Here is a 27,989-nt window from a genome sequence, read left to right as displayed (position 1 = left end):
TGTCGCAAGACGCACACATAGAAAGTAAAAGAAACAGCATGAGGTTTAAATTATAGGAATAATGGGCGTGTAGAATACAAGCTTGAGATAAAGCAGAGACTGAGGTTCTTTGCTTAATTTATGCGAGACCCTTTGCACACTTAGACACCCATCGTGAAATCGTGCTCGATTCCAGGCGTGACACTGGCCATGAACTGATTCGATTTCAACAAGTCAGCAATCAATTGACATAGAATAATGGTAAAAATAGAAGAATAAACAGCAAGGGGGGACCAAAACTCACCTTTAAGAATACGACCAGGTACTGGTCTACTCGAATAGCCACCTCTTGATCATCCACCTCATTCTCTTGCACCTCTTCCCACTCGTCCTTGTCGGCAGAATCTTGAGCACCCTTAACGTCCAAGTTACCCAGCTCGCTTGTCAGACCCTCCACTTCCTTTCCGTCCACAGACTGCTTCTTGCTCGCACGCAGCTTCTCTCTACGGAGACGCAGCGCGGCGTCAGCGCGATCCAGCAGCGACTTCATCACGGGAGCGTGCTTGCAAGGGTGCACGCTGGCCATCCTGACGTTGTTGGCGAAGAAGGGAAACTCCTCGAGCGTCACCGTCTTGTCCTTGTAGTCGCCAACAATATCCTCCATCATCTTCATGGGCGGCAGGGGGTGGCCACTGGCTTGATAGCCGGAGAGGTAGAGTCGCGGCGTTCGGTAGTAGGGTGTGTACATGATGTAGAGGTTGTAAGTTCGGCGAGCACTGTTTATACAATGTTGTCAGCGAAAAAGAAGTCTTCATTGTAGCATAGAAAGTGAAAAGAACAGAAACGAACTTACGTATTGCCAGGCTCGATACGAAGAACAGCATCATCTTCCTCCTCGTCCTCCATATCAGGAATATCATCGTCCAGTCCATAAAGATCGTCGTCGCCAACGTTGCCCGCATCGTCTACCGTCTTGACCTCCCGCGCCTTAAGCGGCTGCGAGCTCGCCAGCCCTCCCGTCCGAAGCCAGCCATCGTCGTCGACATCACCCTTGCTCTTAAAGTCGTCGCCATCGTTGACAACGGATTCTTCATGCCCAGCGTCGCCGGCAAAGTCGTCGTTCAGCCGGCGGTGGCACGGTACGTTGCGGGTGACGAGGAACTGCTTCCCGGGAGGCAGGTAGCTGACACGCAGGGCCTCGGAGTCGGCATCGCTCCAGGACCAGGTCGGGAACCTGTAGACGAGATAGTCGCCCGCGGCGATGAACTCTTCGGGGGTGATTTGGCCCGTGTTGCGGAAGGTTGACGTGTGCGTCACCGGCGTGTAGCGGTCGCGCAGGGTGTTGACTGTGGAGTAGAGGTAATTCATGGTTGCTTGTAGCCTGTTTTCAGCGGCTTTCGAGGTTGCTGTGGACTGATATTCCAGATATGTCGAAGCTGTAGGTTTGGTTTCTTTGAATCGATCGACCGATATCGGCAGTAAGAAATGAGAAACAAAGTCTATGAAGCTTTGACGACAAAATGATGATGATGACGAAGGCAGAAGCAGAAGAGCGCAAAGGAACGAGGCGTTGAGTCAAGTCGCCAGGCAGACAGTCAGCAGCAGTGCATGTGACTGGAGCTAAAGATCAAAGAAAAAAGGTAAAAAGTAAAGCAGTCTGCGTCCTTTGATCTGCTGGATCGTGTCTAGTGACGGTGAAAGATGAGAATGAGTGACAGACAGGCTGAGGGGCGATGCGATCACATGGCGGGGCTGGAAAGCTGGATCCGGCTTGGTTTGCCTCTCATGTGGCTTATCTTATCAGTGACAGCATCGGCCTGCATTATGCGGGTAGTGGCGTCAAAGGCGCCACTGCAGCCTAATACTAGGAGCTTAATGTGCTTTTGCAATAAGGCTAAGCCGAGCTTAACTCACTATGGTGCTTTTTATGATTCAACTGAAGACTCAATAATTCACTAGAACAAACATTTGAACCTTGGGAATAAATATTATGTATTGTACAATTACAGCGTAGTCCTTGTATCAAATTAACTAATATTAGCCAAAGGTTATGATGAGTATCGTTCATGCCTTCATTAAATCCACTTCACATGCCCATAAATCAATCCTCCTCCTTTTGCTCATTCTTGCTCCTCGTCACTCACTTCTTCACCCCTCTCAATCGCCTCCTGCCTTCTCTTTTCAACTCTCTGGCGCTTCTTTTCGAGCAGTTTCTTCAGTCTCGAGGCTGAATTAAACACGCCGTTTGTCCCTGCACCGCACCTCGCACAGGATGGATCCCTCTTATATCTCTGGAGGGCACACGGCAAGCAGAAATAGTGTCCGCACCGCGTAATTATGGGCTCCTTGTAAGATTCCTCGCAGATGATGCAGGCAAACGGAATAGTCTCCAGAAGTGCCAAATCGTCATCGTCATCGTCTTCTTCCTTTGCTTGGTCCCGGTTCGCGCTAGCCACCACAGTTCCGCCGAGATTCTTCTTGCCTTTGGTCACTTTTTCCCATTCCAGATCCAACTGCCAGCCCTGTTTCATATCAGAGCGATCATGAAGGTAAATGCACCCGTCCCCGAAGCCGCAGCTCCCGGTCTTTTTATAATCTTTGCAGATGCCAAGATTATACTCTACTGCCGTAACTGTGCGAATGTTCGTGGGTGCCTTGATGGGACCGACAGTCTTCCGGGGAGCGTCTGGGTTTTTCTGTATAAATGACGTCTGGTTTGCCAGTCCCTTGTACGTGCCGTCGGACTGGCCATCTTTAGACACTCTCGCTGCTGATCCAAGAAGATTCTTGGTTGACAGGGCATCCTTTGCATTCTCGTCATACCAGTTGCTCTGCTTTGTTGCGTCGTTGGTGTCGGCAATGGGCACGCTCCTGTCAGCCGTGTAGATGACGGCAGATGTGTCTTTGTTGGTGGACGCAGCTCCTCTTGCTGCAGCGGTGACAACGGCTGTCTTCTTCCGTCTCTTTACCCGCTGTCCAGACTCGTCTTCTGAGGATGAATAGTCGCTGTCGCTATCGCTCGCGGCTGGGGGAGGTGTGGCTGGTCTCTTGCGGATATTCGCTTTGCCCTTTGCACCTCGTTTCTTGAAGATGGCAACAGGCGCGCTGTCGGCTTCGGTATCTGCCATTGTACAGTCAAATCGAATGAATCTCGGACAGAATTAGCAATTGTAGATGTTCAGTTGGATAATTGTGGGTAATCTTCTATGAAAGTAAAGTCTAAAGGCATAGAAAAAATAACTGGGGCGATTTGTCACCTGTGGCGCTTACCAATTCGGCAGAGTGTGTGGCAAAAACCTTATACGGAGGTACGCACAGTGCAAATACAGGGTAACGACGATTCTATCGAGGCCACGCTTCGTGCCCACGCTATTATAAATCTACAGAGTTAAAAACGAGACTGTTAGTAAATTTAGAGATCAGCTACTAACTCAGACTCTCTAATTTTTTCTAAAATAGCATGCGAGAATCCTCTAGAAGCTATGAGAATATCTCATGACAAGACACGCACATATGTATGTGTTCAGAAGAGGAAAGCATTTCTATACTAGAAAACAGGGTAGCTACCTATTTGAAGTCGTCTAATCTACTTCGTACACGGTAAACAGATGTAACTTATTAACGAATTGCCTATACAGTAGTTCTAAGTGCATAGAAGAAGAAACATACTATATTAAAAAAGCGTGCTTCCCTTGGCTCTGGCGTTTGTACACTTACAAGGAAACACGATTCACAATAGCGAGAAAACAGTTGCCGGTAAAATCCCGTTTTATATTCAGCCTACACTACATACATCTATATCCTGCTCGCAAACGTCCATTATGTTAATCCTCCAGTATCCAGTCTTGCCCATAATTCGTCCATAATCCTCCAATTTTGCGAGCCGCTTGAACCAGTGATTGTGAAATTCGCAATGCTTTCATACGAAATTCCCGGTATATCGGCTCTTCCTTTAAGGAAGAGCAGTTTGGCACAGGAGCTCTTGACCAGCCTATATTTAGAGAAAATTAGTACATGGATGCTCTACGTATAGCTATGAAAATTCATCTTGAGTACTCACAACGGGGATGGCGCAGCAAACGGCCTGTTTGCCTTCTCTAGCGCAGTTGGTGCGTAAAGTGGCGCCATTCACAACGGGTCCATTCTCCGGAGTGGCTATTTCCATTAGTATGATATAAACGTGTGGTTTAAGGTCAGATCTTACGAGTATTGCAGTCAAGGGCGGCAACGCCAAGGACGACGACACCACAGCACTGGGCATTCGAATAAAGGCCAGTAGGGCAGAGATCCACGGCGAGAGCGCCGGCAGCGAAAAGGGCAACCATGGAGAACTTCATTTTGAAAGTGGTTGGAAGTATTGGTATTTCAAGTTGTTGGTGGATATATAAGAGTGTGGTGATGATTGCTGTAGAAGAAGCTGCTGAGGATGAGGAGAGAAGGCTTGATGCCGGGAGAGATGGTCGACTTTATACTTTTTTTTTCCAACACTCTTGACTTCAGGTATCACGTTTTCCTTTATTTTCTTCCAAGTTTTCATAGCCGTGCTCGGCCGACTGTATGCAGGGAGAGAGAGAGCCCATCACAATCTCGCCCACGCTGCACAATGAAAGGGATAGGTAGGGAGACAGAATCTAGTACCTGGGTGTCTTACTTCCCAGTCAATTACACTGAGAACTCGGTGTGGCTACGAACATTTCACAACATTTGTGGAATAAAGAAGGTGATTATGCAAAGATCTGCAGGTCGTAGCCACGAGAAATACTGGCGAAACATACGTACTTTTACTTGAGCCACTTGTATAGAAGTAATTTCGTAGTCCATAAGCTATTAATACTAAAAGAGTAGTCTTTGCTATTGTTACCAAATACAGACATCAAGGTAAGAAGAGTGTTTGATGCCCAAAATCTGGTTTGTCAAACGTTTAGCGATCATGCTCAGAATATTTCTGGTGGCACGTTTATTTTCTGTCTTGAATCTCCTGTCTCTAAACCTCAGCCGTTTCTGCCTCTGAGCGCCCTCTTGATATGCAAGCTGATTTGGCAAGAGCCTAGGCCTGGTGGAGACTATCTAACCCGACCATCTCCCTTCGGCTGAACTTGACCTGGTTCTCACATCCTCGACGTGACGGCCAGCGGTAGTCTGTCCAATAGGAACGATGATACTGGGCCGTGGTGGTTCTTTACTTGAGGCAAGGTAAATGATCCTGAGACTTGCATGTGAGACTTGCATGTAATTAGTTCACTAAGCTGGCGAGGAGATGAAGGCAGGTATTACATGATGGTATCATGCAGCTATTCACCGAGAGGCAAGGAACTCTGTCTTTCGCATATAAATAAGCATAGTAACAGGCTACATACGTCGTCTTGGTGAAAAGCCTACCCATATCTACATTTATATAGTAGCAATTGACCATTCGTTATCCGCATTGGTAAAATTACCCAGTGCAGACATTTTCGTTTCGATCAAAAGCAAAGCTCTCGGGTAGGGCCTGGCTACCTCTGGAGCAACCGACGAGCCGATCATGATCGGCCTGACAGGTTCCACGGCCACATAGTAATATGGGCCTACCGCTTGAAATAAGGGAGCACCTACATGCATCTATGACTTATACGGAATAGATTACTGCATACTAGGGGGTAGTGGCAGGACTGGACTTGTGTATACTGCGGTGATACTCTCACCGAAGCGGCCAACCGTGGAGGCTAGACTAAAGAGGCATGGATGGGGGCCATGTCATATCGTGGCCGACTTCCGGCGGCTGTCAAAATGATAGTCTAATTTCCTAGAATCAATCTTAGATTAGATGCTCCGCTATGAAAAGCTGCATATACTCTATTCTACTGGCAGATGCGAAGCCACGTCTTATGGTTTGTTGGACATACTGCATCTCGGCGTCATCGAATTGCAGCTGGCAGCTGTGCATAAATTGGTACCCGAATAGTGTGCTATACATCGATTTTTATACAGAAAATGCATTGTAGACGTGAGGGACAATATGGTGCACTCCTTATTAAACTTATTAAACGTCTCCGCTAGCAACACCAACCCCGTAACTTATGGGATACTACGCCGTATTCAGAATGAATAGATCGTACCTGAGAGTGTGTCACACATATACCGGGTCAGTTGTAGGAACGTTGCTACTAGTACGTGCGTATGCTTGTATGCTTGTATGTGAACAACACCTAGCCTAACGTAGGACGCTTTCCAGATGTGGCTGGCTGGACGTGGTCCTGGACGTGGTCATGGATATGGGCCTCTTATTTAGGAACCTGGGCTACCCAGAAAATAGCATTTGGCAATTTGGCGGTGTATAGCAGTTTGCAGCACGGCATGTGACCCGTGAGCGGCTAATGCAGGGGAAGCGGTGCCTGGTCCGTGTTGCTGGGGTCGTCTGTTGACAGCAACTGAAGCTGAAGAGAACAGCGTCTATCGCACCAGGAGATGGTGATGGTGATGGTGATGGTGTCGATGGCTGATGGATCGATTGATTAAATAAATTAATTGAATGCATCTCGAACAAAGCCCGGCTCTTTCCAGAAATATCAGGGAACACGGAATAGAGGCGCTAGGGGCTGCTCCGTTAATATGAATGTTGCGTCAATTTGCAATTTGGGAGCTCTATTTGGCGCCTGATAATCTGTTTGACACGCCGAGCATTTGCTAGCCGAGTGAAAGCTACCTAGTGAGGACTAGCAGCAGCGAGCGAACAGACGATTCGCCAGGAAAATTGGACAAGGGAAAATTAGAGCAATGGTCAGGTACCGGCCTAGTTTATGGCGGCGGGGAAGGCTTTTTGCCGGGTGCTGCTAAGATGAGGCACTAAAGCCTGGTGGTTGGCTGACGGGAAGGGGAAGTCATTTCTCTGGACTTTGGTGGGTGGAATTAGCCAGGGGTGGCGGTTTGGTCGTTATTGAGAAGAGAGAGGTATGAACTCTATACACAGAGAGAGAACGCGATATGTGATGGTTAGATTGTAGTCAGAGGATGGTGATGGAGAGAATCTGGTGAGAGAATCTGGTGACGTTAAGGGAAAAGGAGGCGAGAGGAGAGAGACTAGACGCGGAAGTAGACATATTCCGGGGTACGGAGAAGCTGTCTTTAATTGCTTGCATGCACATCAGGAATTTCACGCTTCTACAGTAATCGCACCACTCGATGTATGTATGCGCATGTCACTATTCCCTGCTACCGCATCGTATCGCATCGTATCTCATCTTTGAGTACGGAGTGCGAAAATGTGAGTGATGCAGGCTTGTTTGCATTGGCGATGCAGGTAATAAATACTACTCCATACCTAGGCATGGACGGGCAAAACCTTGATTTACTAACCTTGTATCATCTGCAGCAGAGTACTCCGTAATATCACTACATTTATTAGTACAAAGTGTATTTCGCAGTTCATCCTCCATCTGGAGAGGAGGGTGGTGATGGGGGCCAGAAATTGGAGGAGATGCAGCCGCTGAAACACGCACTGGACTCGTTTTGGGGGAGCTGTCCCGGCCAAAGTGCTGCCTCCATGACACCAAACTTGTGTCCCCGTGGGTTCAGCGCTGTGCGTATTGCAGGTACTGGCTACTCCCGTGTCGCGGCTGGGTACTCCGTAATAACCATGTTGACATTAAACTCAGCTGTGCGTGGCTCTACGGAGTATTAGTATTATGCTGGCAATATACTACTCCGTACTTTCTACCGCTGGTGGTGGTCGCATGAATTACTGATGCTATTTTTTGCTCAGAGGCATGGCCTGGAGGAAATCGGCAAATCTCGCGTCAGGTGGGATCTGGAAATGAGGCCAGATTATGGACCCATTGAGCATTGGCGATTCATGCAAATCATGATCATGCATGTTATGCGCTGCTGTCTGATGCTGGCTGATGGACGGGACCAAACCAAACAAACAAATGATAGAAGAGTGAAACGAGGCACACAAACAACTTTACCCGGAGAGTGGTTCTGATGGGTGGATGGATGGATATGCCGATGTCAGCTTGTGCCTCTTAGGCCTCTGGTTGTAGCAGAGACATGCGGGGATCACATCACGGCACACAAACTACACCAAAGGCTGCTCATCACCAATCGCACATGCTGCGATGCCTCAGGTAACCAGCCAGCGATTTCGGCAGCTCCATCTACTTAACATGTGCCAATTGCCACCAGATCCATACATCTAGCCACATCACGGCTATTGTTATTGCGGCCAGCAGTAGCTCTCGTCACTCAACACCAAGGCTCCAGCTCCCAATTATTATTCTCGGTCCCCTGGTCAGGTGCTCCACCAAAAAGGTGCGAGGCCCCTGTGCTTAGCCTGGTCCTAGCTGAACGGAGTCGCAGCAGCGCAGTATTCTTTATTTCTCTCTCCTCGGCTTGCTGCAGCATCTTCTCTTCTTCTTCCTTACACCTTCTTCTTTTCTTCTCGCTAACCTCATCACAAACTTCGGGTCCCGGCAAGTCCATGTGCTCCTCGCGGCTGGATCTCCGATTTGTTTTTTTCATAATTGTGTTTTTTTTTGCCCGTCCCCCTCCGACTCGATTCACTCGTTACACAATCAACCTACCGCTAGAATAATAATAGAACACCTCGTGTATTTTGGGCACAGGATTCGCAGCTCTGCCTACGCGTCCGATCGACCCTATCCGCTCCTTTTTTTGCAATCAACCCTGGAAAAAAAAAACCTCAAAAAGCACAAAAAAAGACACCTTTCCGTCGTCGACAGAATCAATCTTCGCCGGCTTGAATTGTATTGCGCCTTGTTATTTTTTCTTGTTTTTCTCTCGACCTACCATTCGAACTGGAACAACTGCGACTTTTCGCGCACCACAGCCCGACTCTCCTCAAGAAACACTCGAGTCGCCGTACAGTGCGCGCGCTGATCAGCAGCAAAAGAGACTCGCGCGTCTGCTCCATTCCACTGCATTCCGTCTCGCAGAGCCGTGCCTAGCGCTCGATTTGACTGGATCCGGCCCTGAAATCTGGCTTGCCCACACGGCTCGAGCCACGTCTGCCGTCCGCCGGCGCTGAGCTGAGGAACAACAAAACACCACCTAAAAACAACAACAAACACTACGTCTTTCCTTTGCGAGCCTATTTGCTGGTTTTCCTTTTCGCCTTGCTGGCTGCATGTCCTTGGCGCTGCTTACGGTTGCATTTACCTGTTTGCCAGGCCTCCACCTCGCAACAACAAACAACAACAGCAGCCCGCAGCCTCAGCGCTTCTAATCTTATCTTGCCTTGTGCCTTTTCGCATCTCCATTGCCTGGATCCCGGTTTCTTTTTCCTTTCTTATTCTTCTTCATTTCTGCACCGCTTGGCTTTCCAAATTTCTCGCCAATTTCGCCTACCTTTGCGCTTCCATTTTTTATCCGCCCCGTGCGCGCGCAATCCCCAGCGTCATTTCGGAGAGCCAAAACTCTCTTTTCTTTTCTCCAATCACCCGCTCTTGTGCTTACTTTGAGCGACCCCCGGTTTTGTTGCAGCAGGGCCTGCGGCGACGCCTTTTTTTTCCAGTATCCATTTTCCCCGTCCAGGCCACTCACCAATCGCCTGTTCAGCACCCCCCTGCAGCTTCCTTTTGCCGCAGCCGATTCAGGGCAACGCCAGGGGCGCGCCGGCAACTTGCAGAGCGCCAGCTCATTCAACCACAAGTCATCGTTTCTTTCGTCACAACCGCTAAGGAACAGACGCAAGCCACGCAGCCGCATCTCCCCTCTCAATCTCCGCATCGCCCATTGTTTTCGTCATCGTTTTGGTGCAGCTGCCGCCGCAAAGCCGCCGCCGCAGCATTTCCCCCAGCTGCCAACCTCCTTGGGACTTGGTAGCTGCGGATTCAATCGCATCTTGATGGTCGTCCGCCGCTGATTGACAGACGGACGGACGCAGCGCTTTCTGCCATCAGAATGGCGTCGTCGTCAGTCACTTCCGACCGGCCTGATCTCTCTGCGCCCGCGGGAGATAGCACCAACGACCCCTTTGTTTCCGCCTCATCAGCCGCCTCGGCCCATCTTCGCTTCTCCGATTTCGAACAGGAACTCCGGGCTGCCAGCTCTGGATCCGACCCCCGACAGGCGAAGCGCACATTAGAAGCTCGCCTCGCAGAGACCGACCGCCGCCTAGATGAAGCTGCCAAGCTTGGCACCGCTCTGGTGTCGCAGCGAAAGACCCTAGCCGAACAGCTACAAGAAATCGACCAGCTCCAAGCCGAAGAGGAGCTGGCGCCCGAGCTGCGCAAAAGGCTGGTTGACATCGAGAAGGACTACAATGACTTGGCGCGAGAGTCTGCGAGGGCTTTTTTGCCCAAGCAGAGAGTGACGAGTAGCGAGAACCCAGGCTCTCCTTTCATGTTGGAAAGCCGATCAGGCAAGGTGAGAAGCAATTCTAATCTCATTCCCAGATCCAATCATATTCCCCATCCCCTCTACTTTTTTTTCTTATCTAGGACGAAATCAACTATATTTGCAGTCACAATCATGTACATATGGTAGCATCACGCGCATTTCACCAGCCTGGCCTTGCACATGCAACTGAATCCACACGAATTCCATCTCAACGTATTCTTTGTTCAACTGCTAATCAAAGCTCGCGTCGGTTATTTTCACAGCGTTCCGCTAGTCCCTCCAAGCTTGACTCTCAAGCTGCGGGCTCGCCCACCAAGGCCAGCGTATCGAACCGCAAAATGCGGAATCAACCGACCAACCGAGTCCACGACATCGAATTCGCCGCCGAAATCAGTACCTCTTTGATCGGCCAGGTTCGTAGCCTGCAAGCTATTCTCGGCGAACGAGATGAACAAGTCAAAGATCTCCGCAATGATGTCTCTCGACTGGAGGGTGACTCTGAAGCTCTGCAGCAGCGTCTCAGGGTTCTCGACGAGAGTGAACATCGCTTCAAGGAAGAGAACTGGAACCTTCAGACACGCCTGCAAGAAATGAGTGGTCAGCAAAGAGAAGCTTCTGATCGTGAGAAGAAGCTTGACAATGCGCTTCACGCCGCCAATGCTGCAAAATCCACCACTCAAAAAGAGCTAGACGATGTGAAGCTGTCTCTGTCTAAGCTGACCGAGGAGCACGCCGCCGCCACGAAGCACTATGATATTGAGCTCGGTACCGCAAAGCGCGCCATTGTCATGGCTGAGAGTGAGCGCGCCGCTATGCAGCGCAAGATTGACGAGCTGAGCAGCCAGAACCTGGAGCTCGCCAAGGCTATTGCTGGCCAGAGGGCCAAGGCTCAGGAGCGAGAATCCTCTTCCGGCACTAGTGACGAAGATTTGGAAGTGTCTGCCATTGACATTACTCCCGAGCATTCACCTCCACAGTCTCCCATGAAGGGGCTCACCCCAAGACACTCCATGCTCGAGACGGAGACCCTCAAGACTTCTTTGCAGCATGCCCAGAGAACCATCCAGAGTCAGCGAAGCCAGCTTCACCGTGAAAAGACTGAGAAGCTGGAATTCAGACGCATCATTCAAGACCTTCGTGACGACTTGGAAAAGGCTAGAAATGAGCTTGAAAAAGGCCCTTCTGTTCCCGCCCCCGCTCGCCGTGGTCGGCGAATTGAGCCCAAGGAAGTCAAGGTCAGGCAGCCCCGGTTACTTGGTAGCTTCCGCTCCAGCCGTCAAGAAGTTGTCATGGAAGAAGAGCCCGTTGTCACAGAAGATCCAGAGTGGGAAGATGCACATGATGTTTCACCTCGCAATTCTGGCATCCGCGTTGGTCCTAACAGCCGCTCTCCTCTGCGCCATCTGCAGCGACTGCAGACACCTGGCGATGGAGATGAGACGGTTCTCGAATCCATCGAGACCAGTGACCAATTTGAGACTGCTGCCGAAGAGGAGGGTGGCGAATCCGCCTTCGAGACGGCTGAGCCAGGAACCGAGACAGAAGACTTCCAGACTGGACATGAGGACATGTCTGATGAGAGCGATGCCCATACCGAGGTTGGCGTTTCATCGTCATCGCGAGGCTTTGGAAAGATGAGACGGCCTCCCAGCTTGCAGCCAACCATGTCGAGGCACGCCCAGCGAGATTCATTCGATAGCACTGCATCCACCTCGACCGATGAAGATGACTTTGCAGAATATCCAGAGTACCGGTCTCCCACCGCTGCCGCCACCTTGCGAAGAATGCGCATGAACAGGGGAACTCCATCCCGAAGAAGCTCTCGACAAGAGAGCGAAGAGCCCCAGTTCCAGAGCCCCAGCGCGAGCTTCAGCAGTGGCGGCGGTGACCCGTCAACGCCCGGCCAGAGTCTCTTTGCTGAGCTGCAAGACTTTGGTAGCGACGATGAATCTATCGTCTATACTCCTGGCCGCAGAAGCCTCCGTTCTGTCACGCCAGCTTCTACTCGCCGCGCAGTCACACCACCTCCAGCCGTTCCCCCGCTGCCCCGTGTCATTATGGTAGACAGCGGTGTTATGACCGATCCCATCGAATTCGGTCCAAGCTTTGGTCAACTGGGTCACAGAGTCTCCGGCAACTCGCTGCTAAGTGTCGGCGAGGCTGCCAGAAGACCGAAGTCTATGGAGTCTGTCCTTCCCAACACTGACTTCCGTGCTTCCGCAGCATCATGGCGAAGCATTGGAGAAGAAGGACAGGCGGGCTCCGCTACGTATTCCCGCCCGGTGTCTACGGTTGCCTACAGCGATGCCGGTGCGCAGTACGATGACATTAGTGAGAAGCTTGCACAGTTTCCTCTGCCTCCTTCATCGCTATCCAGTGAGCCAGATCTTGCGTCTATTCCTGAGTCCGATCCTGCGCCTCCTGTTGTTCTTAATCTCTCTGCCATTCAATCCGAGGATATCGAGCCTCGCGAGGAAGAAGAAGAGCACCAAGAGCCGGCACCTGTTCCTACTCTGAACCTGACGCCAATTGCCATCATGCAGAGTGTGGAGCCCGTGCCTGAGCCAGAGGTCCCCGCTCCTGACCTGACCTTATCCGTCATAGTGGCCGAACACCTGGAGCCTAAAGCCGAGCCTGAAGCTCCACCACCTGATCTCACCTTGTCTGCGATTTTCGCTGAAGGGTTAGAGCCTAGAGCGGAGCCCGAGGTGGTTGTACCTGTGGCTGAATTAAGCCTATCGGCAATCAAAGGTGAAACTTTGGAGCCAATGGCAGAGCCTGAAATTCCTCTGCCAGTCCTCACCTTATCTGCTATAGCCGCCGAAGGCTCAGAGCCAATCGCAGAGCCTACGGTTCCTGTACCCGTGCTGAGTCTGTCAGACATTGTTGCAGAGGGTTTGGAGCCCAAGGCCGAGCCTGAAGTTCCTCCACCGACGCTTACGATTGCCTCCATCTTATCTGAGGAGATCGAACCCGTCATCGAAGAGCAGGTAGAATTGTCCGAACTGACTGCATTAGCCAAGGCCGTAGATACTCCAACTTCTGCCGACCTGCGAGAGCTTAGCATCTCACCAATCGTGTCAGAACAAGTCGAGCCCGTCTCCGAGCCTATCCCAGAACCAGCAGCCATGGTGGTGCCTCTCTCACTTGCATCACTAACCTTCTCGTCGATCAAGGCTCAGCAGCTAGAGCCTAGAGAGGTGCCGCCTCTGCAGCCCGTGCAGCCGGCCCTGGCCTTTTCCACTATTGCTGTGGAAAATGTCCACCCAATCCCCGAACCTGCGCCCGTTCCTGCGGAATTGACGCTCTCTACCCTCTCCTTCCAAAACACAGTCCCCATTGAGGAGCTGCCAATCGACGATGAGGAGCTGCTTCAGTCCACTCAGCTCCCACCCACAGAACCCCCGCGTCCTACGCTTGGCCTCTCTTCCATTGTGGCAGAAGGCATCAAGCCCGAACCTGCCATCATTCCGCAGTTTGTCCTCTCTTCTATTTCGTCAGTTGACACTCGGCCAATCAGCCCCACTAAGAGGGATGGATTCATTCTGCCGCAAGGCATCAAATCTCCCTTTGTCGATGATGGCGGTGATGTATCAGACAAGAACCTCTTTGCATCGTATGTTGTCAACAGAAACACTGACATTCTTGATGCCCCTTCATCATCACTCTTCATTGCCGAAGACGAGACAAGCCAGTTGCGCTCGGCATCTCCACAAGCCAATACTCCCGAATCTCAGCGACCGTTGAGAGAAATCTCTACCAATGGAGTTTCTCGTCAAACCAGCGACCAAGGTGCCCAGACGTCCTTGACGTCGGGAACCATTGACCAGCTGATTAAGACGGGAGCTCAAACCCCTCGTGGTGGAAGGAGAAGCTTATCATTTGGCAGCTCTATTGGCAGCCCCGACACCGTGGGGACTGTCAAGGTCAATCGTCCTCTGCAAGAGAATTTGGACAGCCCCTTTTCTATCAAGAGCAAGAAAACCGACACGGTGGCAGCAGTTGCTTCAACCGAGTCTACGCCTACACGCAGACCTGGCAGTGCTACCAGTGCCAAGTCTACTCTTGTAGATGCCCCCCCTCTGCCAGTCAACCACCAGCAAATGATCCAAGCGGCCCGTACTGGCTCATCTGGTGAGATGAAAACGCAAACCCAGAGCCAAGGCACTATGGGTCCTCCCCTGTGGCCTGCCTCTGCAACAAAGCCAACGCCGCGTACCCCTAGCCGGGACAGCAGGCCGTTGTCTCCTGCCTCTGGCCATGGCGGTACCCCTACTCCTCGCGCTGTTGTCAACCGGGCCGGCTCGTCTTATGGCACTGCCGAAATCCCACTGCCACCCCCCATCAGATCTTCTACTGCCATGTCTTCCACTGGCATGTCTAGACGATCCTCCGTATCTTCGTTCGTATCAGAACTGGACACCAGATTCGGAATGCGGCCTGGAGAGATGGGCGTCATCGACCCTGCTACAGGCTTTGGACCCAATACTGACCCCAGAATGATCCAAGCCATTACACAGACGATGATCGGAGAGTACATCTGGAAGTACACTCGTAAGGCTGGCCGCGGTGAACTCTCAGAAAAGCGACACCGTCGCTACTTCTGGGTCCACCCCTACACGAGGACCATCTACTGGAGCGAGAAAGATCCATCGACAGCTGGGCGCACTGAGATGAAGGCGAAGAGTCTCCCCATTGAAGGTGTGCGAGTAGTCACAGACGATAACCCCATGCCACCAGGTCTTCACCGCAAGAGTTTGATCATCATCTCTCCCGGCAGGACTATCAAATTTACCTGCACCACTGGGCAACGACACGAGACCTGGTTCAACGCCCTGTCGTATCTTCTGCTGAGAACTAGCAACGGCCATGATGGTCATATTGATACGGAAGAGATGGCTGCTGGCTTGACTCGAGAAGATGTTGATGAGTTCAACCCTCACTTTAGCGGCCGGCAATCTGCCATGGGCCTTTCTCGCCCTTCAGCTCCGTCTTTGTCATCATACAACTCTCGCACCACTCGAAATGAATCACCGGGTCCAGATATGATTTTAGACATTCCCACGCTGACCCCGGGGAAGAACTCAACCCCAGCCAAGTCCGTGACCGGCAGCATTAGCAACCGGGTCGGTTCGTACTGGAAGGTAGGCGGGTCTAAGCTCGCTGGAACGATCCGCAGCAGGACGGCTAGCGCCCAGAATGTTAGCATCTACTCAGCGAGCGAAGTCCACGACAGCGCCGAGGATCTCCGTGAGATGATTGAGCAGCAAGACAGGGATGCGGACAGGCTCGAGAATGTGAGGGCCTGCTGCGATGGTAAGTTTGCATGAATTCGAGGTTGGCGAAAACAAAATTAACAGTAATCAACTAGGCAAACACGATGTCGGAACGCTTCACCACCACAATAAGAGAAGCCGCAGCCACAATCATCATAACCACTCCAGTGTTCACTCTAGTGGACAATCTGCTTTGAATACACCCCTAGCCTCTACGCGCTCTAGGGCATAAAGTTTCTTGTTCAATCGACTATGCATTATTAATCAACCTCTTGACTCTTTCTCCAAATCCTCTCGCCTGCCTCCCAAACGTGACGACCATACATCTAACGGAAGACTTGCTTTATGACTCTGAACGATTCTTCTTTCTTCTTTCTTTATTTCATTGTCTCTCGGATGATCTTTTGAAGCTCTCAGATCGATTTTCCAGGCTGTCATAGATGACTTTTTTGAAAACATAAAATTGTCACTGGCACAACGAGCATTCCAGCTAGTCTCTGCATACTGTCTTTTATGCAAGCGTCATTCTTAAAGAATGCAGTCCTCTCTCTCTATCTATAATTTTTTTTTATTATCCGTTTTTATAGTCAATTACTCATCAAGGCGCAAAGACTGCTTTTCACGCAAGCCATGTTATCATGCCAAAAGTTGCAGAAAAAAAACAGATGAGCATTACATATTCCATCCTTTCATTTTCTTTTTTTGTCAAGTGCTGTAGGAAAAGGAAACTTTATGAACAACAATCACCCAAAAAAAAGGAGGGATTTGTTTGGACGCAATTTCTTTTTGTATTTTAACTGCCTTTTTTGTGGACATGCTTTACTCTACCCGAAATAGCGAAGGGGAGAAGAGAGCTGGATCTGTAGGTATGGCATATCGGACATTGCACAAATTCAGTTGACTTGTTTCTATCTTATGATTGTCGCTGTCGTTGTTTCATGAGTCTTTTGTCTATGATGCTGTGAAGAATTTTGGATTGTAGCGTTTGCTTGTGAATTCGAGAGTGGCCGTGCTGGAAGGGAAGAGGCGTTTTTATTTATAGGATAGAGTACCTAGGAAAGGCAATGGGAATAGAGGATTGGCGTTTAAGGTTATAGAAATGACGGACATAAATAGATAATCTTTTGATATCGCTGATGTATTTTACTTGGATACTCAAGTCATGGATTCCACCCTTAATCCATCTCACTGTCCAATTCAGCTAGTTGTAGCACTACTTGATCCTCTGCGTAACGAGTCCAGCAGCCCTAGTTTTTCAAATCCTGGAGCTGTTGGCAGCCTCATCGCTTCCGTTTCAGCATTCTCGAGTAATAAACATTGGTGGCGTTTGTATGACGCAGATCCAATAATGTGTTTGGCTGCCGTAAACCAAATGCACTCGATAATATTATGCCAGTGATTAGCCCGGCAGAAAACGCGGGATCCGCACTGCATAATGGGACCCTCACCGCCCCTGGGAAGAACAGAAATTACTTACTTGTACGTGGACGTTTCCCCCCGTCTTCTCTCATCCCACTTTTCCCCCCATACTAATACTACTAATACTAATACACATCCCTAGCCTTGTCAAGTGTAGATATCATCACACGCAACGGCCCAGCCCGATTCGGAATTCATCAATTCGACCTTATTTCGCCATGGCGGCGCAGGATGGGGCGTACCATCAGCTCGATAACGCCGGTATAGATGGGGATGATTCAATGCAGCAGTCTGTCTTTATGTCTGACAGGTTAGTGATATTTTGATACTATATCGTGCCCTCTCCTACCCACTTCGATACAATCTCCCCACGCATACGCAGAACTGCAAGTCAGCTGTTGGTTTAGCTTGCTTTCGGTACTCCATATAAACGCCTTGTCTTAGGTGCCGCGCTCGCATCCATCGACCGGGTGAATCTTGTTGAAACGGGCAAGGTGTTGGTCATGAACTCCACGTGGGGTGTAGCGCCAAAGAGCAGCTCGCTAATGCTACCATTCTCGATGATGCTTCTGCGCCTGATCCCAGCTGCGCTTATGTATACAAATCTCTTGCTGTGATTGTATTATCTTGTGCTAGATGGTGTCATAATCTTCTTTACTGCCTGTTATTCTTTCCTTGCTACTTCTTTTCTTTCTCATGAGCCTACAACTTCTTCATTGGGTTTACACACGGTCTCGTTTAGAGAGGATCGACCAGTCATACCCAAGACACACTAGCCCAACTAAGGGCCGATCCAGCACAGTATAACAGATGCTAATCAGGACTACATCTGCAGCCTCGATATCCCCATCACAGATCCACCCTTGTATAGGTGTCCAGAGCAGACAGAGCCGACAGGGAACTCTATCCAAATCGAAACTCAGTTGAGAAACAACACGGTAACATGGGAGGACGTCAACAGCCAAATACAGAGCGAAAATGACCTGCATCTCGATATTTTCTTGGATACCCTGGCCAGCATAGCTCTATTTAGGCTACACGGCGACATCCAGCTCACGCATAGAAATGCCAGCAGCAGTAAACAGCCAGTTTACTTGTTCATCTATCCCGAGGACATTGAGTGTATCGATTTCGATGCCGCGGAGACGTTGCCTTTTGATACCTTGCGCTTCAAATTGCGGCGGAATCCTTATCTGGTAGCCCCGAGGGATAGCGTTCTGGAGCCGAATTCCAGTGACATACCTTTGCATAGATCTATTCAAGCCCTTGCCACTGCAACCGAGATTATCGTTCAAATTAGCAATTCAGAGACGAACTCGTTATCACACACAGACTTGGGAAAGATTGCCTCTGCTTTCTCGCCTAATCACAAGATCCTTATAGATGCAAGGCGTGCCAACCTCGATGCGTTGTACGCTCATGAAAGTGGCGAGGTACTCAACCTGGGCAAACCTGCCAAAAGCCTTGAAGTGGATTACTCTTCAGCTGATGATGCTGCTTTGGCTGAAGGTGAGCGCATGTTCTGATCTTGAATTGTTTGAATTCTTCGTGTTCATGTCCATTTTTGGAAAACATTCTCATGCTCACTTCTTCAATGCCAGATGCCACGACCCATGTCCGCATCCCATCCCTACCTGAAGATATCATGACTCGCTTTGGCACTATAAACAACGGCCTGAATTCTTTATGCAAACTCTTGGACGACATGAATACCAGACTGGAACGGCTTGAAAAAATGACTGCGGCTGCACTAGATGCCGACTACAACCCACTTGTCCATGGACCAGAAGAGACTGCGCAGATGCTGGCGGAAGTCAGCAAATTGGTTGATCAAGGCATTGTGGAATTCAAGACGGAATGCGAAGAGGTAGCCAAAGAAACGTTGAGCGAGCTTCGAAACGAGTTCAATCAGGTAGCGGAACAAATAAGAGGTGAAACAACGAAGAACGGAGAGCCATCTTGGCAGTAAGAGATACAGAGAGCGTGGGTGAAGAAGGGGTTGAGGCATAGAGCATTTGCATTTTCAGTAGTACATTGGACTATTTGGCATAGTAAAATTATTTTATTAGGATAATGAAACCACTGGGTTGGGACAGCGAGAACGTAGGTATAGGAGCTGGACAACTGATGGCATTGGACCTACCTCTCTATCTACCTAAATTTGGCTACCCGTAGCTGTTTATCTGGCTGAAATCAGGTGCCGATACGACAGGCACATTGCACTTTTCACTCTTCACGTATTTGCCTATGACGACTATCTACTAGTAGCAAAATCATCTTTTCTTCTTCTCTCTATTTTCCTTTCAACAACTGATCATGGTGGATATCGATTCTTCTTCTTCTTCTTCTTCTTCTTCTTCTTCTTCTACTGGCTATCACCTTAACTGGCCTCATGCTGCTACCTCGACCCCGTAGCCTTTTACACTAGCATTCAAAGTGAAAAACGGGCATTCGCTTCAATTGCCCAACATGCACACGCAGACGTCACACGGCAAGACCACCACTGGCATCGATATAAAGCAAAATAAAGTCTTCAGTACTAACTACTACTTAGATACGTTTCTATCCTACGGCCTACCCTTTAATATGCACTTAGGTACGCACCATGATTTTTCCGATAAAGCTGGACAGGTCCAGTGACTCGTGAGGCCACTTCATCACCTGCGCCGCGTTCCGAAAAATGGCGGCCTGTCGCGAAATCTCCACTAGCTTTAGCTGAAAATCCTGTCCGTTACTATCCTGTTCATCGTCTTCCTCGCACTGCGGCAGGCACAAGAGATCCATCCACACGTATTCGGTCTCAATGGCGCCTCGAAGCTCTTGCAAGTCTCTCACCAGCTCCCCAACCTTGAACTTGTCATTCGACGGCACGGGGTACTTCCAGCCGTTTGGGATGCTGTGGCGCTCGCCAGCTTCTCGGCGCCGGCCGAGATGGCTGATGGCCGTATATGCCGGCGGAGCCCCCCCGCGAACAAGCGACGAGGTCTTCGCCAACGTGGCGCTTGACCGATTCCATAGGTACTGGGGGTAGTCGCGATATATCTCGAGCCCATTATCCACGCCGTGTGGGATCATGTTTGTAAGCAAGTTGCGTACTTGCATCTCCGGCCATTCAAAGTTTGTCGCTTCTGACAGACAAATCTCCATGAAATCAGCCGTGGTTTTGGGCTCCAGCCGATCAGATTCCGGAGGTCTAAGGAGGTATGTCCTCTTAGCCCTGCTGCCGGGTCGATTTTCGAGTTCTTCAATTCGTGTATACCGTCCACGCTCGCGATTGCGCAGCACCAAAAATTCAGTGTCTTGGTAATACTCCTCTCCGGCCGAAACAGGCCGGTCTTCACCTCCAACTCCACAGAATTGTGATTGGAAAATACGCCACATGGTCCAGTCATAAGCAGATATCTCGTCAGCAGGGATATTGCCCTCTGCAAACTGTTCACATCTCAGATCCATGACGGTTTTCGTAACTGTATCATAGCGATGGCCCAGAAACTCGAGGAAGTAAGAGACGCATTCCTCGAGTTTTTCAACCGCGGGATGAGAGAATTTCTCCTCTTCCCACAGTTCGAGGCAGAGATCGGCTTTTACAAGTTCTTTGTAGATATTGTTGCCATTTTTCTCATTATACAACGATTGAAGCCGCATATCATCATTCAAGAACACAATCTTGGATATCATTGGTGCCAATTTGGAAAGAAGGAAATATATACAAGCCTTGGGGTCACAGTAAGTTCCGGACCACCAATCCAGCAACATGTGATATGCTTGTCGTTGGGTCTTGTCAAGGAGATATCCTTGTCCGCTGCCAATCAGATGCACAAGGCGAAACCAGTTGAAAAAGGCTCGAAAGAAAACCTTGTCTTCATCTTCCATACTTTCCGGCATCTCCACAGCGCCATAGAATTGCTCTGCAAGAGCACCAAGGGCCAGTCCACTGCCAGTGGGCATGATTCGAGCATCTTCGATTCGGCTGGAAATGATGGAAAATGCCATTATTTCTGCTGAGTGAAATTTAAGTGGATAAAAAATATCAAAAGAAAGTGTGCTTTTTTTGTGCGATCGGTTATGAGAGTAAATGTGTGATACGATATGATAAGTTTTAGTTTTTCTTCCAACAACTTCTGGATTTGGAGAGACACAGCCGCGTATTAATACTTCAGCTTTCATCTAAACCGGGTTAACGACCATGAACAAAACAAAGAAAATAAAAAGGAGCGAGAGCAATTCAGCCGAGATGGGGTTATGCTTCAATCGTTTAGGCACACTGACCAATCAGCCAAGGACGCAGGCACAAGCAGCAAAGTTGCAACTACTCGGTTACGCACAAGCACGGCCTAATGTAAGTCGGTGATGGAATTCATCATGTGGTGACTGAAGATTGGCTCGTAGAGCATTATTATACACGTCAACACCGAAAAGCTGCAGTTGCTGAAGCGGCTATCATCTCTCTGCTTCCGCATCAGCTTTATTCTTATTCTAATTACATCAGAAAGAACTCTAATTCTGTGAAAAGGGACAGAAAATGAAGCATTCCTCCCATTCAGACATTGCGTATGAGTACGGATGATCCAGAAGGTGAGTTTCTCTATCATAACACACGCAGTTCAACCATGGCTACCCAGTAAAGCTACGCCAGAGCCTCGCTTTGTCCTCGTACCTGAATACATTCACCGCTCTTCGCCTCTTTCACATGGTGGCAGCCTACCTTGCATCCTGGCGTGCTCAGGTGCATTGCATGCCGCACGTAGCAGGTCATGGCAATATGCAGCTGTTAATGACCGGTGATGGGCTGCATAGAGCCGGCTGGATTGATGGCCTCGCCAATTGGTTCTACGAACTTGTGGCGTAACATGCTCCTTATCTTGCCAGAATCCTGAATGAGCGGGCACCAATGGCTGGTACTGGGGGCCATGGTGAGGCTGAGGGCCCAGATTATCCTTGAAACACATACTAATGGTTGGTGACTGTGTGATTATGCGAGTTTGTTTGCTTCTGTTTTCCTATGCGTCGTTATCTCGAAGCCATTGCTAATAATGATGTGATGTTATCAGGAAGTTATTTGCTAATTGTGACAAGTTGGTACAAGGGACTTGCTTTCTAATAGTGGTGAGTTGGGTGAATGACGTGAAAGGCTTCTTGGTTCAGGCCAATAGCCATCAGGTAGCACGAGAAGTATTACCCGCCAAGATTTGGGTACCCGTGCGTTTTTTTTTTTTTTCTTTTTTCTTTTTGTTACCCCTTTTTCATGCTGCGTTGAATTTCGATAGATTTGACTGGCTCTTCGGAAAGGAAAGGAAAGGAAAGCAAGGGGATGGAAGAGGGAAGGGAAAAGAAAAAAGAGAAAACGAATGTGAAGTTGAACGTGAGTTTCTTTAATTCTACTACTTCCAGTCATTAACTACATACAGTAACGCTCCAGCAACGACTCTCAGACGCTCACTCCGCAAAAGAGCACGTTTTGCTTTGACCCCCATTGTCGCTGACTCATCTCGGGGTTTCTCTTGCGATTTAAAGCATCTTAGCATCCAGACTTGGTAATTAGACTCCGCAAATGCGGTGGGTTCAGATCTCAAGATCTACCCGTCCTTTGGCGGAAGGAGAAAAAAAAAAGAGTAAGAAAAACTGAGCCTATTTTAGTAGTAGTAAGCTTGGTGGACACAGATCAGATCTTGTCGGCTAGCTCCAACTTACTTTGGGGGTGCGGCCCCGTTGAGTTTAGTTGGGGGTAAAATGGAAAAGCCCACGCGCAGCATTATGGCAGGGCCTACATGTCCTTGACCTCGTGCGAGTGCGCGCGGCATGTGTGTCGGCAAACTAACGGGATCTGACCGGAATTTCCGATAGAACCGGAGAGTTTTTAATTTTCATGCTCCGTTTACATTCATTTCTCACATTTCTCCTTTCAGCTGCTTTTTCAAGGAGGCAGCAGGAGGCAGCATAAACTTCACCAAAGCAGAGAATAGGTATGGGCTGGCACATTGGTAAAGCAAGCGAGTGGCAGGCCTGAAGACAAGGAGGCAGGAGCTGAACCAGGAGCGAGCGCGTCCAAGACAGCTGAACCCAAGGAGCGCCAAAGGAGCGCCCAAGGCGCGCCCAAGGCTTGGCCGGACCCGACCGGAGGACAATATAAGCCACGCCTATTGCACGCCAGGCCTACCAGCAAACAAAGCATTGACCAGACACGACTTGGCAATGCCGTTCGAGCCGTGCTTGCGGGCTTCTCTGTGCGGTGACGGCTACGAGGAGAACAATGAATGCCCGCCACGCCAGACTAGAGGCTCCGCCCTCTCTCGGCCCCGCCCGGCATGGCGCCGCGGCCCCAGCCATTGGCCCGGCGAGCACTTCCGCTGAGCCAATTACTATCTGGTACTAGTGCTCGTACTAGCAACTGCTGATATTCTTTAGCACGGCTCTCCAGGGCCTAGTTGAGAGGATACGAAGGGAGCTGCTAAGATGGTACCTGGTTGACTTGCAAAGCAAACACTTACAGTATAGCACTTGACGCTGTATCCTGGTCCTCTGCCTCTTAGTGAAATTGGCTATTGGCAGATAAAACACTGACTAGCAGGACATGTTTGGCAGGCTAACCAATTCAGAGCCAAGGCATGACGCAGGCTGATACAGATTAGTATTGCTAGTATGGTAGTGGTATTAGCGCTTGTGCTCCGTAGTACGGAGTAGGCAGTACTACCATGTGCTACCGATGCGTTCCCCGACGTTGCATTCCAGAGGGCGGATTATACGCGAGAGTACGGGGTAGAACGCAATAGAATGGCAAACTTGGGAGCTGAGAAGGAGAAAGAGCTCGCACATGGAGAAAAGGCTGAGAGTATTACAGCGTACCACAAGGTTGACGAGATAATAGCCGGGTTAACCCAACGCTATACTCCCGCGCGAGAACTGCTACAAATACTACTATATTTGTGCTACCGATCTAAGGATGTACGAGTAAGGGGTTTCGTATACCAATGTCACGCGATGAACCCTGGCGAATTAAAAGGCCTTCTACGGTACAAGTATCTTCAACAAGTATCGGCTAAACTAGGCATGTAGATATTATGTAAGATGCTGTAAGAACCAAGGATGTGTCGATTGGCCAGCTGAAATTATGTGACCGTCTGGCTTCCCCTACAAGTACGCACGAGCAGAGTCCCAAGCAACCAGAGCCGGGTAGCAGCATTTTCCCCCTTCAGCATTCTCCCGTATCATCCACTGCGTAATCTTCACTCTTCCTCTCCACTGTCCCATATTATTTCGCTATGGGTTACGGGACCACTCCAGACGATGGTATAAACAATGACAAACTGATACCTTCTTCTCCTTCGCCCGGGTTAGTGATACGTCCTTGTTGCAATTCCTTTGTCCTTGTCTCTTTCAACTTGCGAAATGGCCTGTCCTGTTCTCTTACGATGGTGTTGCTCGGTGATTGTTGCTTGTGAAGCAAGACTGGGAAAGGCCGGTGCCTTGCTGCTACTGCCCAATCTTGTACGCTTTTACAATCGTTCTGCAGCAATGCTCTATCGTGTGATGAACGGGGGGATATCAAGTGGATGGATATGACATCATGCCAAAGCCTAGACTTTGCTATTGATTTACATGTGAAATCGCTAACTGAGACTTCAATTACAGGTTATTCTATCTTAACCAGGGCGTTGATGACGACAGGTTCAGTTTCGGCAACCAGCATGATGACAGCAGCCCTCGGGCAAGCGACGCCGAGGTATCGGCAGCGTTGAGCAACTATGACAACCTTGAAACAACGGCAATAGTTGATGCTTCCTATCGAAAGAACAGAGTGACATGGAGGGCTGCCAATGGCGAGACGAAGCAGATTTTCGACCTGTCGCTTGACTTATACGCAAATACGGCGACGAACACCTCCATCTTCAAGCTCTACAGCTACATTATTCGAAAGGGCAACAAAGGCAGAAGCAACAAACAAGCCGTTTACCTGTTTATCCACCCCGAGAATGTCCGGTTCATTACGTGCGAGACGTCTCGCAACCCACGGCGACCAAAATCAAAAGCCTACAAGCCTCAGACCTATTGGGAGCTGCACTTTTCCCTGGCGGAATGCCCCAACATTGTTGTGCCCAAGGACGGCACTTTTGAGTCCAAAGACAGGACCAGAGCCCAGTTGGATCTGATTCAGGAACTGGCCAGCGCGACTGATTTCATTGTCCACCTCAACAGCACCAGCATCAACGCCTCGAGACTCGACGACTTGAGACTGCTTGGATGCATGTTTTCGCCTACTTTTACCGAGCACCGCCCTACCACGGACTTTAGACGAGCGAACCTGGCGACGCTCTATGCTGGCAACGGAGGCGAGATTATTGGAATGAATAGAGGAGTTATGCAGTCAATTGAGGTAGATCCGCCTCCATACGTTGGCCCCGCGCCAGATTCTTGCATGGTTGACAGTAAGCAATTTCCCCCCTCCAATTTCTGCTGTTTTATTTTTACTACCTGGATTGGTTCCATCTGACTCATTTTTTTTTTTTTTTTTTTTTTTTTTTTGCAGATGAATACCATGGCTCCGATTCCGAAGGAGAATACGATGACGATGACGATGACGACGAAGAGGAAGAGGAGGACAAGAGCGCCTTTGCGAACCACGTGCTACTACTTTTGAACGATCTCCAAGCCCACTTCAACGTCGTCGAGCGATACTTTGACGGCATGGAGCGCCGCCTGGACGGTTTAGAGCGCTGCGTCCAGCAACGACGGCACGAAATAACTTTTGCATTGGCAATGGCCAACAGACACTACAACAACAGCAACAACAGCAACAACGGCAACAGCGGCAACAGCGGCACTGCGCAGAGCCCGTACCAGAGTACGGCGGCGCAGAATTCCACGACAGCGCAACGAGATGAAATGGTACCACAGGGCGTTTAAACGGGGTACAGTATTGTTTTGACTTTTATTTTTTTCGGTCAACTGGTATAAATGGGCAGCGTTTACGAAATGCAAGGGAAATGGGAAATTAAGCAAAGCAAAGCAAAGCAAGCGACTGGAAATGGGATCTTTTTTTTTTTTTTTTGTTTGATTGGTATTTTACACTGTGATTTTTTGGGACACAGGCACAGCTAGGGAGATTGTATTACGGTTGCCAGATATACATGTGTGTACACAGATGAGGGAACAAGGGAATGAACATGACAGCATTTAGATGGTGCAGATGATTTTGTGTGAATTTGCTTCTTATTTTTTATTTTTATTTTTCTGGTTTTTTCTTTTTGCCCTTTGAGTCGCAATAGGCTTTGGATTTGGCTCCTTTACAAGCTGTTTGGCGAAGTGGCTAGCAGCGCTTCCCGCTGAACCTAGCGCAATCTAAAGTGCATCTCGGACACCAAAAATCTCCCGCCATTAATCACATGCTAGGCTGTCTGATCCCTTTGTTCTTTTACAGCTTCATGCCTAGGCAGTTTCAGCCTTTTGATACAGGCACTGGATACTGGCACTGCAACTACAGACTGCAACTCTGCTTTCCCCTTGTTGCCTCGTTTCTCACCTTTGCTCACCTCATTTCTGCTCACCTCATTTTCTGCTTGACCTTTACAAATTCCATGGGGGCAAAACAAGGACCGCGACACAATGCATACCCCTCACCCTCTCACCCTCACCTCATCCATCCCTCCCTCATCCCTCTCCTTCTCTCCTTCTCGCTGCGACCCCCATTTCCCCCCTTCAGCAGCACCACCAGCAGCAGAGCCCGCTTTTGCCACTTCATCAAAATGATACCACGAATATCCATATATAGCGGCCGCTAACCCGCCATTGGCAGGAATGCCCTCCCCGGTAAGCACTTCCCGGGGAAGCACTTCCTGTTGCTCCAAGTGGGCACAAACGCCAAGCGACCGGGGCGTTGGCCATGGGATGGGATGGGCCTGTACGGTTTTACATGACGAGTTTAATGGGGTGGCGTTGGGTTGTTGCGCTGTGCTGTGCTTTTGCTTTGCTCGCTTGCTGCAAGTGTGTGAAGTCGCCCTGTAGGCAGCAGCAGCGCCTATCCATGGGCTGGGCTGGGCCGCGCCTTGATTTGTTGATGCATGCAAGCAGCCGAACTGGGCTCCACGGGGCATGTACAGATACAATGTATCGGTACAGTACCCAGAATACAAGCTGCAAAGCAACATGAAGCAATGCGAGAGGGACCCCTGCAACTGCAACAGGAAGGTGGGCGTGTGTGTCTATGCGTCTGAGTCTGAGTCTGTGTCTGTGTCTATGCCCAACGCAGCGTGGGCTGATGCTATTCTCGATGCCAATCGGATGAGCTCGCGGAGCCTTTCTGGATAGGGGCAAGCTGGCAAAACTTGATATAAACCTGCAGCTGTGTAGTCCTACATGATGCGCGATACGTATCCGGTACGCCTCTCATCGAGCGAGCGCCTCTTTTTGCCTTGTCCCCCTTCTCCACACGCACTCTCAACGCCACCATCCTTCCATCCTACGGAGCTGGGAAGGCCAACCAGCAAACAATTTACTTTTTTTGGTGCTACTGACGCATGTAGTTCCACGTTTGGCTTGGCACTTGACTCGGGTGTCGCTCAGCTGTTTGGCAGGTTCAGCTCCTTTTGCGAGGGTTAGCGAGACAGGTCATATTGTGTAGGTGCTGTGTAGGTGCTGGAGATGCTCGGGCTGGAAGAGGCAGATGGACATCGAGATGAGCGAGAGGATAGAATGGCCTGAAATCTAGATTCGAAGATATTGTTGAGGAGGAAATGTTGAGGAGAAAGCGAGGGGGACTGGGAAGCACAGCTGCGAATGCGAATGCGAAATTGCATGAAATTAGTGGCGCTGTGTAACCGCACTTGAGCGCTGTTCTCACGATGTAAGACGGTAGAGCAAATCCTACTTGGCACGCCTATCGCTCGCTAACTGACAGCGGCTTCTTTCCTAAATTATAGTGACATAGCTCTTACGATATAGCGCTTCAATTTTGTGAATATAGCTAGGTACCTAGGTGCAGTTGGT

General features: G+C 49.7%; 8 protein-coding genes across 8 annotated transcripts; 3 read left to right on the top strand and 5 right to left on the bottom strand.

Moving 5' to 3' along the window:
* Positions 1–42: 42 nt before the first annotated feature.
* On the bottom strand, positions 43–1,513 carry GGI43DRAFT_185586 (autophagocytosis associated protein). The gene is made up of 3 exons (XM_083199878.1): positions 833–1,513; positions 284–755; positions 43–194 (listed from the first exon to the last, which is right to left on the bottom strand). Exons 1-3 carry the CDS (start codon positions 1,345–1,347, stop codon positions 141–143), a joined length of 1,041 nt encoding a protein of 346 aa, XP_083057742.1. The 5' UTR covers positions 1,348–1,513; the 3' UTR covers positions 43–140.
* A 440-nt stretch (positions 1,514–1,953) lies between these two features.
* Positions 1,954–3,235, bottom strand: GGI43DRAFT_413303 (U2-type spliceosomal complex subunit CWC24). The gene has a single exon (XM_083206890.1). It carries the CDS (start codon positions 3,105–3,107, stop codon positions 2,100–2,102), a length of 1,008 nt encoding a protein of 335 aa, XP_083057741.1. The 5' UTR covers positions 3,108–3,235; the 3' UTR covers positions 1,954–2,099.
* Positions 3,236–3,729: 494 nt separating this feature from the next.
* On the bottom strand, positions 3,730–4,420 carry GGI43DRAFT_413302 (hydrophobin). The gene is made up of 3 exons (XM_083206889.1): positions 4,184–4,420; positions 4,040–4,134; positions 3,730–3,970 (listed from the first exon to the last, which is right to left on the bottom strand). The coding sequence occupies exons 1-3, from the start codon at positions 4,314–4,316 to the stop codon at positions 3,932–3,934; spliced, it is 267 nt and encodes an 88-aa protein (XP_083057740.1). The 5' UTR covers positions 4,317–4,420; the 3' UTR covers positions 3,730–3,931.
* Positions 4,421–9,044: 4,624 nt separating this feature from the next.
* On the bottom strand, positions 9,045–9,797 carry GGI43DRAFT_185486 (uncharacterized protein). The gene has a single exon (XM_083199877.1). The coding sequence runs from the start codon at positions 9,700–9,702 to the stop codon at positions 9,202–9,204; it is 501 nt and encodes a 166-aa protein (XP_083057739.1). The 5' UTR covers positions 9,703–9,797; the 3' UTR covers positions 9,045–9,201.
* Positions 9,383–15,838, top strand: GGI43DRAFT_185475 (uncharacterized protein). The gene is made up of 3 exons (XM_083199876.1): positions 9,383–10,341; positions 10,578–15,630; positions 15,686–15,838. Exons 1-3 carry the CDS (start codon positions 9,877–9,879, stop codon positions 15,820–15,822), a joined length of 5,655 nt encoding a protein of 1,884 aa, XP_083057738.1. The 5' UTR covers positions 9,383–9,876; the 3' UTR covers positions 15,823–15,838.
* A 1,253-nt stretch (positions 15,839–17,091) lies between these two features.
* Positions 17,092–19,264, top strand: GGI43DRAFT_413292 (uncharacterized protein). Its single transcript, XM_083206888.1, has 3 exons — positions 17,092–17,319; positions 17,845–18,518; positions 18,611–19,264. Exons 1-3 carry the CDS (start codon positions 17,228–17,230, stop codon positions 18,976–18,978), a joined length of 1,134 nt encoding a protein of 377 aa, XP_083057737.1. The 5' UTR covers positions 17,092–17,227; the 3' UTR covers positions 18,979–19,264.
* Positions 19,265–19,524: 260 nt separating this feature from the next.
* GGI43DRAFT_413289 (uncharacterized protein) lies at positions 19,525–20,934 on the bottom strand. Its single transcript, XM_083206887.1, has one exon. The coding sequence runs from the start codon at positions 20,892–20,894 to the stop codon at positions 19,602–19,604; it is 1,293 nt and encodes a 430-aa protein (XP_083057736.1). The 5' UTR covers positions 20,895–20,934; the 3' UTR covers positions 19,525–19,601.
* A 3,231-nt stretch (positions 20,935–24,165) lies between these two features.
* On the top strand, positions 24,166–26,265 carry GGI43DRAFT_185143 (uncharacterized protein). The gene is made up of 3 exons (XM_083199875.1): positions 24,166–24,339; positions 24,639–25,432; positions 25,534–26,265. The coding sequence occupies exons 1-3, from the start codon at positions 24,269–24,271 to the stop codon at positions 25,908–25,910; spliced, it is 1,242 nt and encodes a 413-aa protein (XP_083057735.1). The 5' UTR covers positions 24,166–24,268; the 3' UTR covers positions 25,911–26,265.
* The last annotated feature ends 1,724 nt before the right edge of the window (positions 26,266–27,989 follow it).

The sequence above is a fragment of the Trichoderma evansii genome, assembly GCF_050947405.1.
Source record: "Trichoderma evansii strain SZMC 28006 chromosome Unknown GGI43scaffold_20, whole genome shotgun sequence".
Taxonomy (NCBI): Eukaryota; Fungi; Ascomycota; class Sordariomycetes; order Hypocreales; family Hypocreaceae; genus Trichoderma; species Trichoderma evansii.
This window is presented reverse-complemented; position numbering and strand designations above follow the sequence as displayed.

Excerpts from the sequence above, each read along its gene's own strand:
- GGI43DRAFT_185586 (XM_083199878.1), bottom strand. The coding sequence starts at position 1,347 with ATGAATTACCTCTACTCCACAGTCAACACCCTGCGCGACCGCTACACG. Across the intron at positions 756-832 it reads CGTATCGAGCCTGGCAATAC|TGCTCGCCGAACTTACAACC; the intron begins GTAAGTTCGTTT and ends TTGTATAAACAG. Across the intron at positions 195-283 it reads ACCTGGTCGTATTCTTAAAG|TTCATGGCCAGTGTCACGCC; the intron begins GTGAGTTTTGGT and ends AAATCGAATCAG.
- GGI43DRAFT_413303 (XM_083206890.1), bottom strand. The coding sequence starts at position 3,107 with ATGGCAGATACCGAAGCCGACAGCGCGCCTGTTGCCATCTTCAAGAAA.
- GGI43DRAFT_413302 (XM_083206889.1), bottom strand. The coding sequence starts at position 4,316 with ATGAAGTTCTCCATGGTTGCCCTTTTCGCTGCCGGCGCTCTCGCCGTG. Across the intron at positions 4,135-4,183 it reads CGCCCTTGACTGCAATACTC|CCACTCCGGAGAATGGACCC; the intron begins GTAAGATCTGAC and ends TAATGGAAATAG. Across the intron at positions 3,971-4,039 it reads TTTGCTGCGCCATCCCCGTT|GCTGGTCAAGAGCTCCTGTG; the intron begins GTGAGTACTCAA and ends CTCTAAATATAG.
- GGI43DRAFT_185486 (XM_083199877.1), bottom strand. The coding sequence starts at position 9,702 with ATGCGGAGATTGAGAGGGGAGATGCGGCTGCGTGGCTTGCGTCTGTTC.
- GGI43DRAFT_185475 (XM_083199876.1), top strand. The coding sequence starts at position 9,877 with ATGGCGTCGTCGTCAGTCACTTCCGACCGGCCTGATCTCTCTGCGCCC. Across the intron at positions 10,342-10,577 it reads TGGAAAGCCGATCAGGCAAG|CGTTCCGCTAGTCCCTCCAA; the intron begins GTGAGAAGCAAT and ends TTATTTTCACAG. Across the intron at positions 15,631-15,685 it reads TGTGAGGGCCTGCTGCGATG|GCAAACACGATGTCGGAACG; the intron begins GTAAGTTTGCAT and ends GTAATCAACTAG.
- GGI43DRAFT_413292 (XM_083206888.1), top strand. The coding sequence starts at position 17,228 with ATGGCGGCGCAGGATGGGGCGTACCATCAGCTCGATAACGCCGGTATA. Across the intron at positions 17,320-17,844 it reads TCTGTCTTTATGTCTGACAG|CCTCGATATCCCCATCACAG; the intron begins GTTAGTGATATT and ends CTACATCTGCAG. Across the intron at positions 18,519-18,610 it reads TGATGCTGCTTTGGCTGAAG|ATGCCACGACCCATGTCCGC; the intron begins GTGAGCGCATGT and ends CTTCAATGCCAG.
- GGI43DRAFT_413289 (XM_083206887.1), bottom strand. The coding sequence starts at position 20,894 with ATGCCGGAAAGTATGGAAGATGAAGACAAGGTTTTCTTTCGAGCCTTT.
- GGI43DRAFT_185143 (XM_083199875.1), top strand. The coding sequence starts at position 24,269 with ATGGGTTACGGGACCACTCCAGACGATGGTATAAACAATGACAAACTG. Across the intron at positions 24,340-24,638 it reads CCTTCTTCTCCTTCGCCCGG|GTTATTCTATCTTAACCAGG; the intron begins GTTAGTGATACG and ends CTTCAATTACAG. Across the intron at positions 25,433-25,533 it reads AGATTCTTGCATGGTTGACA|ATGAATACCATGGCTCCGAT; the intron begins GTAAGCAATTTC and ends TTTTTTTTGCAG.